The sequence below is a fragment of the Thermobia domestica genome, chromosome 5 (assembly GCF_964235325.1).
Source record: "Thermobia domestica chromosome 5, izTheDome1.hap1.1, whole genome shotgun sequence".
Classification (NCBI taxonomy): domain Eukaryota; kingdom Metazoa; phylum Arthropoda; class Insecta; order Zygentoma; family Lepismatidae; genus Thermobia; species Thermobia domestica.
Window position 1 is genome coordinate 207,098,675 of NC_137458.1, and position 19,753 is coordinate 207,118,427.

At 35.5% G+C, this 19,753-nt stretch overlaps 1 protein-coding gene across 3 annotated transcripts in view; it reads left to right on the forward strand.

Moving 5' to 3' along the window:
- The first annotated feature begins 3,656 nt into the window (after positions 1 to 3,656).
- LOC145686370 (BRISC and BRCA1-A complex member 2-like) overlaps positions 3,657 to 19,753 on the forward strand; it is a 39,641-nt gene continuing 23,544 nt past the window's right edge. The window contains exons 1-3 of one of the 3 annotated variants that reach the window (XM_081759635.1): positions 3,817 to 4,255; positions 13,205 to 13,290; positions 17,691 to 17,836. In XM_081759635.1, the coding sequence (XP_081615761.1) occupies positions 17,743 to 17,836 (94 nt within the window). In that variant the 5' untranslated portion in view covers positions 3,817 to 4,255; positions 13,205 to 13,290; positions 17,691 to 17,742. Of the gene's footprint in view, positions 3,788 to 3,816; positions 4,256 to 13,204; positions 13,291 to 17,690; positions 17,837 to 19,753 lie in introns of those variants that run through there. The other 2 variants (XM_081759636.1, XM_081759634.1) reach the window with 2 other exon arrangements.

The window sequence follows — 19,753 nt, forward strand, 5'->3', positions numbered from 1 at the left end:
ATAAAAAGCGACAGAAAGATTCAGAAAACATAGACATACAAAGTTTGATTTATAATACACAATAAAATCTGAGTTGGTACCTTCCATTTATTTTACTCTGTATAGTTTTTTTTCTCTCCCATCGCTTGATTTGCTATCGGTGAGATTTTTCTAACATTAGCCCCAAGCTCTTTTATTTTACCAAAGCTAATTTGGGGTTTTATCTTTAGTGAAAATGACAAAACTGCTCTTCTAGAGCAACCTGTAAAACAAAAAGCTATGTATAATAAATTGAGTTCTTTTCCTTTTTTGATTTGCACGATATATTATTTGAAGGCCTTTGTAACTATTTTCTCATAATTGTTGGGACGTAGTTTAGATGGGTGTCATGAATTGAGTGGCCTAAAACGTATATTGCACATCTGATATACAGGATTGTCAAGAGTGGAAAACGATTTAATGAATTTAGAATACTACGAAAACTATGAATTCGAGGTTTATTGGTGTGATACGTGACAGAGTGAAAGTATTCCACTTTACATGAGAGCCTCTGCGACCATTTTGGAAGGTATCATACTGGATTTTAATTAATTCAGTGAAATGGGAACTTTACGATCCGATACTATTTTTGAAATAGAGTGTGATTTCGTGACGACAATATGGTAGTTTTGTCTCTGTTTGTATCCTGAACGAAATTATGATCATGAATTTACAATAACAAGTTTTTGTATATGTTCTAGACCTATGTGATCAAAATTTCGTTAACAAAGAATATAAAAACAATCTTATTAATGTCTTTAAAAAATCGCACTTTATTTCAAAGATAGTAGTATATCGTAGAGTCCATATTTCACTGAATTAACTCAAATTCAGCATGGCAACTTCCAAAATGGCCATAGAGGCTTTCATGTAATATGGAATATTTGCAATCTGTCCTTCATCACACCAAAAATCCTCGATTTCACATTTTTTAGTAGTGTTCTAATTTTTTTAAAAAAAATTGTTTCCACACCCTTGGAAATCCTGTATATATTAAGGAATATGCAACCAGCGATACAAACCACTGTTTCAATTAATACATACATATGCTTCAATAGGAGACAAAAAATGCTTAACATTTTGTGATTTCAGCAAAACGTTTACCTGCATAATGAATTTTATGCACAGAAGTTAATCAATTAACACAGTTTTCATTATGCATTTATTTGCATGCTTAAAAATTATGCATCTAAACGTTTTGCTGAAATCACAAAAGTTATGCATTTTTGTGTTAACTAACGCGTCTATGGTTCTGTGTGTACGTTGTGGTCTGTAGGAAGGATATGGCAGTAGCAGCCATGGGAAAGTAAATCAGTTTGTTATTTTCACAGCAACTATTATTTGTGCAGTCACACCTTGGGAACGAGTGCTTTCACGGTGTTATTATTACGATACTCGAGACAGTGAGTGTTAAATTGTACAATCACATTTTTCATTCGGATAATCTACCAGAGGGTTAAAGGTGCAAACAGCAAGATGTGTTTCACCGTGTATACGTATAGAATACTTGTTTGACATATTATAGTTTGTACACATTAGTATGATGTAAATATTTGTACAAATTCTGTCGTGGTTACGTTTTATTTGGTATATAATTGCAGATTTCGTACATAATTTCCTGTAGAAGTACGTTTTTACAGGACATGGTTCTGCAGCACTTGCTATATTTTCGTTCCATTCTGTTCACGTGTAAAATTACAGGTCTGCGATTTATTGTTTGAAATGAAAATTAGGGCATTGAAAGTGTTTCAGCTTTTAAAGAAACTTGAAACTTTCCTCACTGTTGAAGGCAATGCATTTCGGAAAAAGATACAATCAGTAGAGAGAATAATTTCTATGGTCAATTCGATGGACAACGAGGATAAATTCGATTACGAAATGATTGATGAAATACACTGATGATGCTTTCGATAGTGACGACATTGATGTAACTTATGACAACATGGATGCTTCAAAACAGTCACAGGCTTCTGCAAATGCACTTTTGCACTATGCACAACGTGTAGTACAGGCGCAGAGGGAATATCCTCAGTGGTCGTTTTCTACCATCAGGGCAAGGTTTCCGAAAATAAACAGTCGTACGTATTTACGTAGATATCAAAATTATGTTGACTAATAGGAAACAGTATGATAAGTATTCGTTGATGACCAAATACCGTTTTCAAGAGTTCATTCTACCAGGAGAGTGAGAGATATCAGTTCACGAACCGAGCCTCTATGGCCATTATCAAGCCGAGCTTATTGGTTTGACGGGATTTAAAGCTTCACATACTAGAATACGAACATTTAAGAAACGGTTTCTTTCGTCATCTACAAGAATCTGTGTCTTCACATCTACAAAGGTGTTTCTCGAAACAGAAGACATTGTCGAACAGGGCATAGAATTTCATCTAGATTTTGTGGATATCATTTACCTAAACTTTGGTCCAAATTAGATTTTGAATACCGATCAATCCGGGTTTAATTATACTTTACTATTGAACCGCACATTATCGCACACAAGTGCAAAAATAACGGCATTAGTTGCGCAGCTAAATACTCGCACGCATTCGTACACTACAACCAGTTCTGTCTGTGGAGAGGAGTTGTTATCTCTAATGTTGTTTGCTTGCAAGAAATTGGGGGACAGTTTCCTCCCACCATAATAGTTCCCAATTACCAGAATCTTGTCATTCGATGCATTCGCATTCCGGGAAGTTAAACAAGGAACTTCGCGATTTCTTCCGTAATGTCCTCATACCTAACGTATTGTCTAGAGAGATTTACAGCAAAGAAGGCTGTTCTTACTGCAGATGGCTGGAGTGCTCAAACGTCAGTAACACTGTACCAAGATGATAGCGTTGCGATTACATTAAAAATCCTTCCACCAGTTTCTACTGCTTTCATCCAACCACTGGATGTGTTTTTCTTCCATAAGTGGAAAGATTTTTTTGAAACGGTTCACTGAACATGCCTTCCTACAGGAAACGAAGCACTTCTTGAAACGTCTTGAAAATTCATAGCTTCATGTTAAGTCAATTTCTGTCGACCTATTATGGCCTCTTGTTTAGGCACGCCTGGTACAAAGTGGGTTTTGATGTACCATACGTTCCATTTCAAGGTGTCAAGGACATTAATTTTTCTTTTGACGAGCCCATTCGCCATAACTGCAAACAGAAAGAATCCTGAATTGCATGTTCTTATGTATTTTGTCGTAAAATCCTCTGTTACACCTGTTCCTTTTCCCTATACCATTATCATTAATCATTGTACACTCTTTCTCTCATCCTCTTACATGCATGTTACCCACACCAGTACATACCTAGAGGCTACAAGTGTAAACTGCTTAAGGTGATACCGGAAAGACATACGTCGAAGCATAACACATATTGTCACTCCAGGACCCACACCTTTTCGCTGCCATTGTAATTTTTCAGTTGTGTTGCTCCAGCAGTGTTTTTCATTTTGTCCGCCATCTTGATCCTCCAATTTGAACTTTACACTTTTGGTATCCGATTCATACTTAGCGACGCCAAATATCTCTACATACCCAATTTCAAATCCTTAGTTTTTTTTTTGTAACCGCCATGTTGGATTCGCCATTTTGATATTCAAACATTTGATGTCAGATTCGTATTCTGCTACTTTTTAAATCTATATATATATATCACGCCTCAATGCAATTACATGATAGCTTCCCATTTTGTCTACGTTTTCTGGTGTTTCGGAGCGTGTTATGTTCTGATCTACAAATGATCGCCACGCCTCCTACAGAGGCCATTCAAGTGAGGTATTTCACATGTGTAGTGTACTTGCTGTCTCCTTTTCAATTATATATAGGCTAACACATGTAGATCACCGCGTATCATTTCTAGTACTTCTCTTGTTTGCAACAAAATAATTCTATATTAGCCATTAATGCTTTCAGCTTGGCACGACATCAAGATTTGTAAAATATATAATAGTATTAAATTATTGTGTGCTATATAAGTACGTTAGTCGTCTGCGTTTTATTACGTTTTTTCTGCTTTTCAGTGTCTGTTTTGTGGGTGGTTTCTTAATATATTTACAAGGTTATAAGTTTTTCCTTAAACGTTGTAGCTTGTATGATTATGCAAACGTAGAACTGCTCAATTTTATACAAGTTAGTAAGAGAAATATTGGGTGTTTCATAGAAGAAGAAGTAGAAGAAAAGGAGGAAGAAGTATGAGGAAAATGGCTCAATGAATTAATATGGTATTTTGATGAGTTTGTCCCGGTAAGGATTTAAATAAGTGATTTCTATATAAGATTATTTAACATCTAATGTATTATATCCATGATCATTTTACGCTGCAGTATATTAAATGACGTTCAGCTTTCCTTTTGTGGGGCCAAGTAAAGCACTTGCTCTTGTTTAATTACAATAGGACGGGTATTGGAGCATTGACTTTTCCAGCTATTTGTAATATTAATTTGATACAACATTGTGTAAAATAAATATCTGAAAATATTATATTTGAAGTTACCAATACACAGGAGAAGAAAAATGAAGATATTATCAATGGAATCCTGTGCAGGTTAGGGTTAGACACGCCACTCGAAATAATTGTTGAAAAATTATATCTTTTTCTAAATTTCCTTTTTATTGACCTTCAAAATATTTTCGTGGGTGACATTACAATAACCCACTTAGCATAGAAGAAATTCAAGGGGGCCCTAAGATGCACAAAGGATATCTATCAGGCAGGTCAGAGAGAAACGGGTGCACCCCTATGTCCGTAGAGAGTAAGGGCATGGTGGAAGGTGGGTATACGAAAAGACAACGTTTGCTAGATGACTACTATCAGAGGGTTAAGTACCGTACGAGAAGGATCTAGAACATCCCGTTTCATTCATCACATATCACCACCGTCTCCTTTAGCCTAACTGGCATAACCCTGGGACGTAAAACTCAAAGATTTCATTTCATTTTTGTTCTAGAACATAGGTTTCCCCACCCATATAGGTTAGTAGCTAGGTTGGTTCCTTTCTGTACCAAAGATTAATATTTATAAATTCATATATTGCCGAGCGAGCGTCAGCGATTGAAGGCGGCTTAGAGCCCTGCAGGGCTCGTTATTTCTGTCTTTATTACAGCTAAATGCGAAGGGGGACCTGTATTCTAGAACCTTGCCGTTAAATACTGGGTCAATGTTCCGTTAAGGGGGTCCAGTGTCTTTGACACCACTTCTTTCTATTGATTTTCGTTTGATTACATAATATAACGTCATATTAGGTTAGGTTAGGTCAGGTCAGGTTAGGTTAGATTAGTTTAAGAGGGTTCAGGTTAGGTTAGATTAGTTCTGGACCCCCTTAACGGAACATGGCTGTATCGCCGGACCAATTTTTGGAAATTTACCGGATGAATTGGAGGATTTATTTTGATTTGTAAGAAAAAGTGAGTGAAATCAGGTGAGGGATATAGTTCCAAGTTAAGAAAGTGGTTTGTTGTAGGCTATTTTTGATGTACGCAGCACTGTATGTGGACGCGGATGGGACTATTTGGCGTAGAGGTACACTTCATTTATGATACTGGCAGGAAAGGCATTACGAAAATGGCACATTAGGTCAAGATTGCCATATCGTGACGTCGGTTGTTGAAATTGTGTGAAAGACACGGTGTACTGTTTAGAGGTGGAGCGTTACTAGTATGAAACCATGACAAGTCCTATTGAAACTCGTATCATTGTCAAATCCCACATTTTTTCACTACCGTTGTTCACTCGTTTGCTTCCTTCTGACGCACTCTGTCTTTGCACTACTCTGACTCGTTTAGAGTAGTCATTCGTGCTTTTTAATGTCCAACTAGCACATATTGGTTTGATTTTTTTCCATTGTTGTTTTTGTCATACATCCGAACACATATTTATACGCAAATAGTAATTTTCTATTCCAAATTGTCAAAGTTTACACGCTTCTGTTTTGAAGGTAACTGACTTGTAATTGAAGCTAACCTACCGTAAAGTAATGTAATGTAATCTAACCAAATGTAATACATTTTGTTACTTTTTTTCTTTTAATTTAAGTGTGGTCTGGCGATACAGTGCGAATGCCACTGTCAGAATTATATACTTTGTCAGTGCCTCCTTTTCCCTCCTATTCCTTTTGTGAATGGCAGCTTTTTCCTACCAGTCTTTGGTTCGTGCGGTGTTGAGAAACTTTATGATAATGCCTTCCCCATGGACTTGCTTTATTCAACATTTGAAAAATACAAGTTTTCTTTTAATTTTACATGTTAATGGAAACTAGGCTAATATCAGCTAACTAGTTCATTTTTTAAATTTTCTAGTATTCAATTTTGCGCAAACACTGCACTCTTAACCAGGGTTGGCAAAAACCATGGTTTTTATTAAAACAAAAAACAAAAAAAACGTTCTTTTTTGTTTAAACCAGGTTTTTATGGTTTAAAAAATTTGCTCTATATATTCATATCATATATGGACAGAAATAAGTTTGCTTTGCCTTGATGTTATTATGCAACAACCGGGTTACGCTGGAAGGGGTCACATAAGCTTAAAGCGGAATAAAAACCTCTTCTCGAGTTACATCCGAGAGAAATTGTCCTCCATTTGAACTCGGAACCAGGACTAATTGGCCACAAATGCGATACGTCTGCCGACTCACTCACGAAGGAATCCTGATAAAAAAAAAAAAAAAAAACGTTGTACTGATCTTTACATGCTTCTTAATATAACTGTCAAGAATCATTTCAGAAGGACAAAAGATAAACAGTTGCACAAGTGAAACCATTACACAGAATTACATATGAACAATTTCAAAGTACTACGGAGTACAGAAGAACTAATTTAGTTCAAGTTAGTTAACAACGACTTTTATTGGTCCAAATTAAAGAAATACACCGACTTAATCTGCATATTAATAAGAAAAGTGAATAAAGATACGAATTATTTGAGTCCACTTTGGCTCAGACTCATTTATACATAAATAGATACCAAAGATACTTATTTCACTAAATGCCTCTCGTGGAATCTGTATGACCCCCCCCACACACACACATACAAAAAAAGTACGGCATTTTCGATGTATTTTATCAATAGTAAACATTGAAACGAAACAATATTTAGAATTTTTCTTCGATTGCAATTACATAATAATAACAACTACAAAAAAATCACAAAATAAACATTTATAAACTTATAAAAAAAAGTTGCTTTTGTATGTATAATCTTTTTGAGTAATGAATGGGGAATTTAGGTCTGAATATAATACGAATAATATACGGGAGTGAAACGTGATAACCCACAAATGTGTGTTCATCAAGATTTTACAAACATTTACACTTTTACGAACATTTTTTTGTTTTTTGGTTTAAACCAGTTTTTTTTTTTTTTTTTTTTGAAAAAACCAGCTGGTTTAAACCACCTTGGTTTAAACCAGCCAACCCTGCTCTTAACATCCGAAACGTTTGAGTTTGTTTACCATTTGCTTTCTCATAATTCGTAATGTTGTGCCCTAATTCTCTCCCTATCCAGCGAAGAATTGTTGAATTCGTTCCGCATTTTTTCCCACAATGTTTCGTGTTGTGTTCGAATTCAGTGCCGATGCGAGTTTTAGTGTTGTCATAAAGTACATGATGACGCTACAGTGAAACAAGATTTTAAGTATGTTCATATGTCGGTTTTTATTTTAATACCTTGTCTTTAATTCTGCTGCCTGCAGTAATTTCCTTATAAATATGTCTTCCCATACTGAGTTTTAAAAATTTTCCAAAATGTGGCGTGCCTAACCTTGACCAGCACCAAGAATTTTCCATATGATAACTTATTATACATAGTATATAAACTTGGAGGAGTTGTGTTAACTCATGAACCGGAACCATAGAAATGTCCAAGCGGTATTTACACATATATTGCCTGAAGATTGTGTTTGCAAGTAGTGAATGTGGGAATAAAACCAAGCTAAGAGATATCGTGTATAGCTTCATGAAGTTATTTGCGGAATGAGGAGACATATATTGTAGTTTGTAAAGAAATTTTAGTTTACGCACATATCCACGGTCGCTTTGCTACTGCACTGTCCGGAAGCCCCACGAACTTCGTCCTTTCAGAACCAGGTTTATGAAGTCTTACTTGTCTTCTAACATGAATTGTTCGCACTTGTCGTCGTTTATGCGAATACCCACTGTCACTTTGCGTCTGCTGCCTATGGACGCACCCCTGAATTAGCGACAGCTCACCAGCTTCGCCTTGCCTTGCATTGGAATAGATTGATTTTTTGGTTATATTGATTGCCCAGCACAGGTTGGTGCCTGTGCCTGTTCTTTCGTACTTGTCGTTGTTTGGTCTACGTTCCCAAGTGTAAATTAATACTCAATTGGTGCGTAGCATTTTGTAAAAGGGGATAACAGTTTTTCTAAAGGATGTGTAAGGTCTAATTTTACTGAGGAAGCATTATATTTATAGCTATAACCTTTAAATCGTCATGAAATTAACTTGCACCAAATGGAACACCACCTGTATAAAAGGCGAATCTTAAACATTGTAAGAATAGGACTTACAGGCACCCTGGGATCATATTCATCATTTTTTTTCTTTCATTAATTCTTTCAGAGTCACCAGCTCCTTTATACTTCCAATTGCGTTCTTACAAAATATAATTTTGCACAGAGTATTCCATAGTTTGATTTCGATTATGAAGTTTCGCGTATTGATTGTCATTGTAAATTTTAGCAGTTTACTCACTATGTCGGGGAAAAAAAAACTAGTCAATAGGTAAAATTTAATAACCAGAATAAAGTTACGGAATAATCTGCGTAAAGTTGTGTTTTATAGGAACCATAATTGGAGATGTAAAGGTAAGAAGGTAAGGGTTCGGTAACGCAGAAAAAAAAATCTAGCTCGGATGGAAATATACAATTAAAGTATAAGGTAAATCACGTTTCTTATGAATGTACCCTATTTCTTCAGTCTTAGATATATATAGAGTAGATTTAATGATAAAGACAGTATGTGCAATAAATTTACAGTTGAACCCCTCTTGTAAATCTCCGTGTGTGGATGTACAATAAGGGACCTATTAGAATTTCATGACATGCATTCTGTCTTTTTCACAAAATCGACTCCCTTGTATATATTTTATATATTTATAAGGTTTTGTTCAGGTAAACATAGCCACCAGTCTTTCTTTAAAAGTCCCTGTACTTACATCTACAGTTGGAATCAAATTAGAAAAATGTGGATTTTCTTTGGCTAGTTGAGGTCTGTATTTGGAGTGAACATGTTAGAACTTTCTAAGAACAGTTGCCAGATTATAGGGTTCCATTTTTTCTTTTTTTTAATAACAAGATTGTACAATCCGCGGCAAAAAACCTGCAACATGAGGTTGTAAGTTTATTGTGAAACCACGCCTAACAGCACAGAGAATGAACATAACGTCTAAGTGGAACGAATCACGCCAGGATAAACGTCGGCCTCCTCCCGTGCACACTTATTTTGAAGCAAAAGACTTCGTCATTTCACAATAAACTTATATGCTCATGTTGCAGGTTTTTTGCCGCGGATTGTACCTTTACAGGGATGCTACCCAACGATTACGTATTACAAATTTATAATGTGCATGCAACCATATTCCAGAAATGATATAAGGTTAAGTACCGCAAATGGCAAGAAAAAATTACAGAGAATTAACAGAATTATAGAAAATGTAGGCATGAGACTAACAATAATCACTGTAGATTTAGTAATTACAAGCTTTAATGTTGGGACATACTCAACTCGTAGTGAGGTCATAGTGGGTGCACTAACGGTACAGTACGTTTTGTCAGGCTTGAAAGCTCACTGCTTTATTAATTAAAATGTACGCATATCTAGTAATAAGGGAGGAAATTTTAAATTTGATTTAAGCCAAAGTTGTATGTAAACTAGTTATGGTTCAGATTTACTTTATGTATGCACAAGTATAACAACTATAATTGACGTATTTTCGAATAAAAAAATTGTTATTACTTTGAAAAGTCGTATTCGAGAAGCTGCACGATAGTTTTTGGTTTAACAAAGCTACCTTGCATGGTACAAGATGTCCATGGGATGTTCTACAGGTCCCATATCTGCCCAGGCTATTCAGAATCAGAGTAGAATCTTTAAGGCTAATGGAAATATCCACGCAATTTAAAATTCGTATTGTTATTATCCCGCAAGAAGAACAAAAATATTCTCCAGGAATTCAGCAGAAAGTTCTTTAGGGATTATATATCTGGGGTGTATATCTGGATTTCCGTAAGATATCCAGGAACGTCTGATGAATATCCCGATATCTAGTCTCGGTGCTATATGATGAGCTAACCTAAGCTACTTAAGCTATACTAACCTTATATACGCCTAAGAAAGTTAGATCAAGAACTACAGCGGTAAAGTGCAATAAAACCTAGGTAAAACAATGTTTTTTTTTTAATTTAATATTCAAAGTGGCGACAGAGTGGCGTTTGAAATATTTTGCGTGTTGATGCTAAAACAAATTCTGTGGCACGGAATTCCTATGTGTAGTCGGTAGAGCGTTCATGTCTGGAAACAGAGTTTCTGTATTCAAATTGGGGACGCGGGGGCTCAGTGGTAGAGCGTTCACCTCCGGTGCTTGGGATCCCTGGTTCGATCCCAGCTTGCGCCGTGTGGACTTTGTGGTGGACAAACGCCGTGATCGTGGGTTTTCTCGGGGTTCTCCCGTTTCCTCCCACTTTCTTCATTCCATCATTTTCACTCATTTCTCATAATCACCGTCTCCTTTAGCCTAACCGGCATAACTGTGGGACGTAAAACTCAAAGATTTCATATTTCATTTATGTATTCAAATTACTAGTATGGATGGACGATATGGATTTTATGGTAAATGAACGCCGAATGGGTGGGTTTTCTCGGATTTCTTCCGTTTCCTCCTCACATTCCTTTCGTTCTTACATCATTAACTCAGATATTACTATCTCGTCTGTGGGACATTGAACTAATGCTTTGATGTAAAGTATGTATGTTAAACATTTAGTTTTCGTCTATCAATAATCGTAAAACGCCTTCGGGAATTGTGAAGCTATGAATTTGCAATGATTGACTTCTTCACCCGTGTAATGTTTAGGGATGCAATTTTAATTTTCTCAGAATAAGCTGTTCTCTGCTCGCTCTCTCTCGTGAGGAATTTAATTTATTTTCGCAATAGTATTCGTTGCTGGAAAATAGAGTTTTGAAAATACCCAACTGTGTGAAACTAATAGTTAATACACAGTAATAAAAATAGTATTACAAGAAATTCCAAATGAATAAATAGCAACTTTATAATTAGTGTATTAAGCGCGTGATCATTTTCACTGTTTTGTGTTTTAGTTCATGATTTTCATTTTGTATCTTCGAAACATAACAGTGCTAATACGCTTAGACTAAATACAAAAACTAGTTGTGCCCCAAAAAGGAAAAGAAGTAGCAACTGCAACTTGATGCAGTAAATCGAAGCGCTGTACGTGGCAGAAGAAAAATATTTAATATAATCGTTAACAACAGGCTTTTATTTATGACAGCATGTTGTTAAATCGGAAGGCAGTCGAGGAGCGGACTACATAGTTACAGCCTTCTGCGGGTTTGGCATTGTTGTTCAAGTTCCAGAGGCAGAGTAGAAAGTGAAAAGATGTTGTAATTGTGGTCCTCGCTGTATCTAGTATTTCTGTGCAAATAACATGGGTGAAAGTTCCCAAGTATTCCAAGATCCTTCCTGGTTGTTAGATAATTCTTAATCATAGATTCAGGAAGTATCAGGTTACGAATTTTCTGCTCCCAGTGATATTTGCCGGAGCATCTTTTCGCTTAGTAACATTGTATGGTAAGCATTAATAAGTGACATGAAAGGTAAAAGGCATATGCAGATAGCCGCGACTTTAATATGAGGAACAGTTATGCCTTTGTGAATCATCAAAAAATGCCAGTACCTTATGACGTGGAGTGCCATACTATTTGTACCTCATCTATACATAATTTAAAGATTCTGGTGATGTTGCGTGCTCAAATCTGGATTCTACGATTCAAGTGGATACGAGTTCGGGAACAAAACAAAATAGTTTTCAGTCATTCGTAGTAAAAGATGGCACTACAAAATACACTGTGGTGTATTCAAAGTTTATTGACATGAATGCGCACTGCTGGTGAAGATCTGAAAGTATCGTTGAATATCTATGAGCCGTGCATAGCTTTTTAAGGATGTTCCAGCACATTTTGCTGAGTACAATCGTATAAAAGCTCGGAAAATTTTGTAGTAGTGCTCTGTGTTTGTTTGTGACTAGTAGTGTTACCGAGCGAGTCATTGATATTTATATATGTTTTATATTCATCTTCCGTTTTGTATTCAAGATGCCAGGAAAGACGATAAGAAGGCTTCCAGCTCTTCGAGTTCTCAAATCGTATCAGATAAGTTGGAAGAAAGTTTTTTTTTCTTTCTTTTTGTTTGTTTAATAGCACTTGTTTCAGAAGTAGAGCCTTTCCTTACTGACTGAAGGACTTTCCTTGCTTCCTGCTGGCTTACAGATTTCAGATTGACTCTCCTCTTAGTACATTTCTTTGAAACATTTTATTGGACGTGATAAAATGTGTGACACAATATAAGGTTGTAAAATCAGCTTTAGTTCTTCGAATTCATATATACAAATTGGTGTGAAAAATAAAGAAAATCCTGATCGTGTATTTAAAGAAAGAAAATAAAAAAAAAAAAAAAAAAACATTAAGTTCGCTACACACACAGCCTTTAAGAAATGTCAACCAATAACGGCTGTATATATTTTGGGTTTTTACCAAAATTGCAAACATTATCTTCAGGAATTTGTTCGTAAACTTCTGAAGAAGTCGCCTTTAAATTGTAAATTGACTTCTGTCTTTCGTGTTTGGATCTTAAGTTTCTGCAGAATCTGCTGTTGGAGTGAATGTCAATGTTTGAATGACTCTTGGCTAAAGAATTTGGGTACTTCAGAATAAATATAATGATTTAAGAGATTAGGTTAAAATTTTCATTTTCTCTCATGAAAATTCAAATGTAGAAAGAGGATTTTCAGTCGAATTGCGGAATGTGTAGCAGATAGTTTAAGTGAACAACCTTTATTAGCACTCAAATTTATGTACGATTCAGTAGCTGCTTCTACTGGCCTTAAGAAACTGTTCATAAGGAAATCCATTATTCATTATGCACGAAATGCTTGTATTAGTTTTGCAGAAACAACAAATCAACAACGAGAGGAAGAGGAAAAGAAGAAGAAGAAAACTGAAGAGACGAAAATAAGAATCATTCTGAGTGAGTTAAGATGATTAAAATAATAGAATTTGGGCGTACAGTATTGACGAAAAAATAAAACATTTGACGAAGTGAACTGAATTACACAATATTGTTGATTTCTTTTTTGAAGATTGTCATTAATATACTGCATCCACTTTTATGTACATACATACACCCTTTTTCGATAAGTGTTTCACTATGTCCTTTTGTTTTCATATGCTACTAATATTATGCATTAAAGTTTCAGGAAAAGATGTTTAATTTCGTGCTTTGTGCTGAAATTTTTATTAGGTCAGTGTTCTGTAATTCCATAATAAAATATGTTGTATTTGGTTTCAGGCTATTCATAATTCTAATTGATCAGGAAAAATATATTTTACTTATGTATTATTGTTGTAACTTTGTCTTGGCCTTGCTTTTTCATTAACATCTGTGACTAACTACATATCAGGGAAAATATGTTCTGGATAAGCAGGAAATTCTTTCCCGTAACTTTTGTATTCACCTTGGTTTCATTGTTGTACACATTTGCCTTGCATTTTTAAACTGTGCGGAACTTACACGATCTCACACCAGAAGAGATGGATAAATACAGTTTCTCTAATTATCTGTGTACCTTTTGGAAAAGATTTGCAATGATGGATTTTACAACTGTTTTGCGCTTTTTTTTGTTTTTTCAGTCTTGGAACCCTTCCACTTTTGAAAGAACAGGGTAGCGACTAGAAGTAAGAAAGTAAACACTCCTTTTCGTGCACAATAAGAATGGAACGAGGGGGGAGGGGAGTGTTAATACAACACTTCGTCATCACGTTTCTTAGTGAAAATAGTATCCTAATATCTTCTGTACATTTATTTTCTTGGCGCCTGATCATCAAATACGCACAGATTTTCATATGTTTGGAAATTTACATTCCATAAAAACTATGATTTACGTTTCTACATTCCACTTCTACTGGGTATGTGTTGATTTGGAGCTTAGCGTCCTGTCCAGCACGAAGTTTTAGTTTACAAACATTTTGTCCATTTTACAATGTCAACACTAGCATCTACTTTACACTACGGAATTTTTATATCTTGGGAATGTTTGTTGACACTTTCTTCGTGTATACTTCTTATGCTTAGTCCTCCCTACTGTTCTTGTAGCTAGTGCGTGCGTCAATGGTGCACGTGGTGCCGAGTTCTATTCCTAGTGGGAGAACACAAAAAGTTTAATTTCACGAGCATTTACTTTAATTAATCATCTGTCTCCTTTAGCCTAAAGGTCATAATCGTGGAAGATTGAACTTAAACTTAATTTCATTTTTATTTCACTTCATATGCTTACACTTTTCACTGTTCTTTTGGCAATGCGTATGTATCTTGTGCGAAATTTTAAGCACCACGTAACTACCTGGTAAAGAAGAAAACAAAATAGAAAGCTAATCAAAAGCATATTAGTGATTTAGTTTATTACTAATTGTGGTTATAAATCATATGTACATTACTATCTGCACTGCCATGCATGTATGCTTAGTCTTTAATATTTCCCCCTGATCTATTGCATGCGTTTGAAATACTGCATTGAAACAAATTAACACGGTAGATTTGAAAACTAAGAAATGACTGAAGAAATATATACAGTAACTTCGCAAGACGTCGAAACACAACAAGACATATACTCAACTGAAGCAGATCAAGAGAAAAAATAGAGGAATATTGCAAAGAGAGAACAAAGGAAGTAAATAATAAAGAAGAGTAAAGATGGCAAAGTAGAACTATTTGAGATACCTGGAAGGTTCAGAAAGCCTTAAGGAAAGTAAAGAACGGGAAATTTAGTGGCTAAGTTGAATCTTAGTGGACGCTTGGAAGGCTTTCGGTGAAGATTGCGTTGAAATAGTACGACACTTGGCGATGAATATATATGCTCAGAAGATAATTCCGGATAAATGGTGAGGTACAATTGTACCAGTTCATGAAGGAAAACGAGGTGCTCAGTTTTGCAAGAATTACAGACACACAGCTAATTCTACATACTATGAAAATGTTGGAAAGAGTTATAAAGGGAGGTTCAAGAGGTGAAGCTGCGGTAATAAAAGATCAGTTTGGCTTTGTGCCAGATAAAAGAAAACCGATACCATCTTTGAATGAAGGCAAATAACGGAGAAAAGCAGAAGGAATTGCATCTGATATTTATACACGTGGGAAGCGCACGATAAGAGTCTCAAGGTAAGAAGTATGAAGAAACCTTAGAGAAAAGCATAAAAAAAGAAGATTAATAAACGAAATGTGCAGAGTCTTAAGAGCAAGCCTTAGAAGCAGTGGTGGAGGAATCAGAACATTTTGAAGGGCAAGGCTCAGCTTTGAGCCCATGTTTATTCAGTATGTTGATTGATGTAATAAGATAAATAAGAGAAGAAACATCATGATGTATTATTACACAGATGACATTGTTCTGTGTGCGAAGAGTAGGGATGGCCAATTCCTGAATTTTTTACTTTCCAGAATCCTTAAAGTAAAACCGGAAAAATCCCGGAATTCGGATAAAATCCGGATTTCGGAAAATTCCGATGTCGGAAAAAATCCTGAATTTTTCCGAATTCCGGAAAGTGAAATTTCCGATTCCTGAAAGTTTTGGCCATCCTTGCTAAGAATGAAAACCGAGAAGAACAATGGTCTAAAACTCGAGAGTAAAGAATATTAAAACTAATCAAAAGAAGGATAGTATATGAAGTGTAATACAGAGAAAAGTAGCACCTGACCTGAATACCCGGAGAAAACACATTATAAGAGTAGACTATATGAAATACCTAGGATCGATCGTAGATTAATGAGGAATGTAGATAGAGAAATTAGTAATAATTCAGTGGAAATATTGGAAGTAAATGGCAGGAGACTTTTGTAATAAGATCGCAGTTAAGCTGAAAGGAAATTTAAGACATGGTCAAACCAGGAGTGGTGTATGCCATACAAACAGAAGATGACGAAATGAGAATGCTTAGATGGATGTGTGGATTAACTAAAGATAGAATCAGGAGTGAGCGAATAAGAGGTACAGTAAAAGTTGTAAACATGGAGGAAAAGTTACAAGAGACACGACTGAAATGGTTTGGCCATGTGAGATTAGCGTGGGAAGAAAAGTAATGCTGATGGAAGTTTCGTTAAAAAATATATATTGAGCTTACATGGGACTATGCGAACCGTGACAGCTAGATATTGCACATTCTTAAGTCCTACAGATGCTAGTGTCTCAATTTTGTCTTTTATCTTTTAATCTCCCATGTGTAATTTACTTCTCACTCTTTAACATGGCATGTGAGTTCACCAGTTCACCAGTTGAGGAGTTGGTACATTTTATGCAATTATTATTATTTTAACTTGACGGTGAAAATTTCTCCATTTTTATTACGTAATATTACTTGTTACATCGTTCTTGGTAGAAAAATATAACGTAGTAGTTAGTATTATATGTCCATACCTGTCTACACTTAATCTGAGTTAGATTAAATGTTTAATCAGTTGAATAGGGGTACGTAACATTAACAAAGGCGAATCATGAGGATGTCGAAACATGCTCTTTACACAGCCACAAAGAATACGCAACCAGAATGTTGCCTAAGGACATTGTCCTTCTTGATTTCCGATTGTTTTAAGTACCATGGTTACACATAGTGATCCTGGATTCGCCTTAAAACGAGTATGGCTCTCTTATCTCAGTCTTTTGAGGCATTCGCACGTCTAAAAGAGGCAGAGAATAAAGCGAATAATAGAGAGATTAAAATAGCAAGAGAAATAGTGGGGACTGCCGTAACACGGAAAGACCGTTCAAATGCAAAATATAATGGGCCGTAAAAGAGAGAGTCGCAACACTACGTTTCCGTTTAACTTTATCATCACGATTTGTTCCCTTTTGGATGAATCGAAGATGTACCTTCGTTTGTGTTATAGGCTCCTATTCCTCACATAGTTTTCAAGCAAGAACACTGACTAAGTTAAATAATCTGACATTACAGTAGTTACGGAAGTGACATGGTTGGCAGCATTATAATGCTTGCGTTCATTTCAAGGAACTTTGTATCTTGAATTGTTTGCAGGTCCTGGATTCTATCAATGCTAGGGGTGCATTTAATACAATGGCTTGTAACCCGTTTTAAATTGTACTTGTCATAGTTAAGTTGCTGAATGAACATAAACAGAATAAGACTGTATCGAAAATTTGGCCTGTTCCGCAATACCATACTCCTTGATCATCCTTTGATGGTATGAAATATTTAATATTCAGTGTATCTCTAATCTGTATGTGGCTAAGAAAAATAATGTTAATGATTTCAGTACATCTGCATTATATTTTCATACATTTAGATTTTTTTATTGACGTAAGATTTTAAATTATTTAGTATTTATAAAAACGATATTTCAAACTTCCTTTATTTCCTTTTCAGGTTTTCACTCTATAAGGAGTTTAGACTTTCGTGAAGAGCATATTTCAGAACAATGAATGAATTCGTAAGAAATGAAGACTTACTGAGCGCTTTTCATACAAGTGTACAGCCATATGTTAAGGAAATCCTTCGAGATGGTAAAGTTGGTATGTATTATATCATGTACTACAATACTGTGCAGACATATTCATTGTAAGTAGAAATAGATTACAATGTCGATAGACACATTTTATATAAACAAAGTACTTATCTAAATGCCTGTGTAACGTAAGTGGCTCTTTAGGTACGGTATGTGAAACTCGTCCTGTGTACTAAAATACATTCACATAATACTTTTCCTTTATCAACATACTACAATTCCGTACTAAAATACGTTAAAAAAAATGCGAACTTTAAATTTCACAAGAGACAATTGAGGAGTTTGATGCAATAAGGGCGTAAGTCGGAAACATGCAGTTGGAGAAAAACGATGTTGACAATTTAAGTAGTGTTTTTTTTTTTTTTTCTTACATAAAACAATGTAATATGCAGCATTTTATTCCGATATTGAATTGAAATGTTACCAGGAGGCTAAACAAGCATGGCAAAAGCCACAAATGCGTTTGATGCAAAAAGGACGTAAACTCGCTTATGCCCTTATTCCATCAAACTCCTCAAGTTCGATAATTTAGTGTGGTAATATTTACTTTAAAATATTGCGATCCTGTAGTTAAGGCCAGAAAGATTTATGGAAGACGTCACAGTAAACACAATTACAAGAGAGAGAGTCTTGGTATAGATTTTCTCCTCGCTGTTGAACTAGGTACTGAGTGCCAGTTTGAAACGGACCTTAGTTACTGAAGAGGAAATACCTGCGTATATATTTCTTCTGCAATGTAGCCAACTTCTGATTAATTTTAAACATTGAGATTGAAGAAAAGAGTTTTTATTGCTTCTTGACCGATTGTATAGCTTTCTTTTGTAGATTTTATAGTAAAATGCTCAGATGTAAATAGTACTTAATTTTCTACTGATTTTGTAATATGTGCTCGTATATGTTTAGTTCTCACTAGACAAATTGTGCATGTCAAGTACTTAATGTGGTACGAACGGCTACTATCAGAGATTCAAGTAGTCATACTTCTACTTCTTAGTAGAAAAATCATGTTGTTAAAAATAAATCCTCCTTTTCAATCACAAATATTTCAATATTTTCATAACGATTCAGGTGCATTTTTGTTGAACCAAAATGGTTATCCTAGATTCCAGGTGTTGAAATATTTATGCAAAAGTGAATCATAAGACTCGTAATATTTTCTCAACCCAAACAACAGGCGCATGTATACGCCGTGACCGACCGTAAGTACGTCAAACTGACCAAAGAGGTAGTGTGGCAAGCAGACTATTTAACACGAAGGCCGCCACTTTGTCAGTATCTTTAGTCAGTTTTTAGTGGCAATGACGATGAGTGTTCAAAAATATGTGATATTTTAACTTTTATTCTATAAGCTCGAACTGGGACATAACGCTGCGGCAGCAACCCAAAACATTTGTCATGCGAAAGGGGAATATGTAATAAAGCGCAGCACAACAACTCGTTGCTTCTAGAAATTTCCTGCAGGTTTGAAAAGCGTCCAAAATCAGCCAAGATCCGCCTCCCCATAGTACCAGATTCTGAGGTCATACATCCATCTTCACGAACCAATTCGGTATGTCCAGTGTATCACCTTCACGAATTGGGAAAACCATCAGAAGCTGCCGCATTGTGCTACATCAGTTAACCACAGCTCATTGCCAAAAGGAAAGTGTCTGTGTACCTACAAAATCCACGTGATGTACGTCTCATAGGATTGGCACTTTTTTTTTGTTTGCATTTACTTTACCTATGTAGTTTATATATGGATACAAAAAGTTTGTTTGTCTTTAACATCCTTATATATATATAACAACATAGTTATGAAGAACGGAATCTACAACTCAAATAGGGTTGCCAGTTTTGCGCTTTTCTGGCACGTTATACTTTTTTATTTTCTCTATAAAACGATTTGTTTCGTTTGTTTAAAAAATAAAGACAATTATAGTCT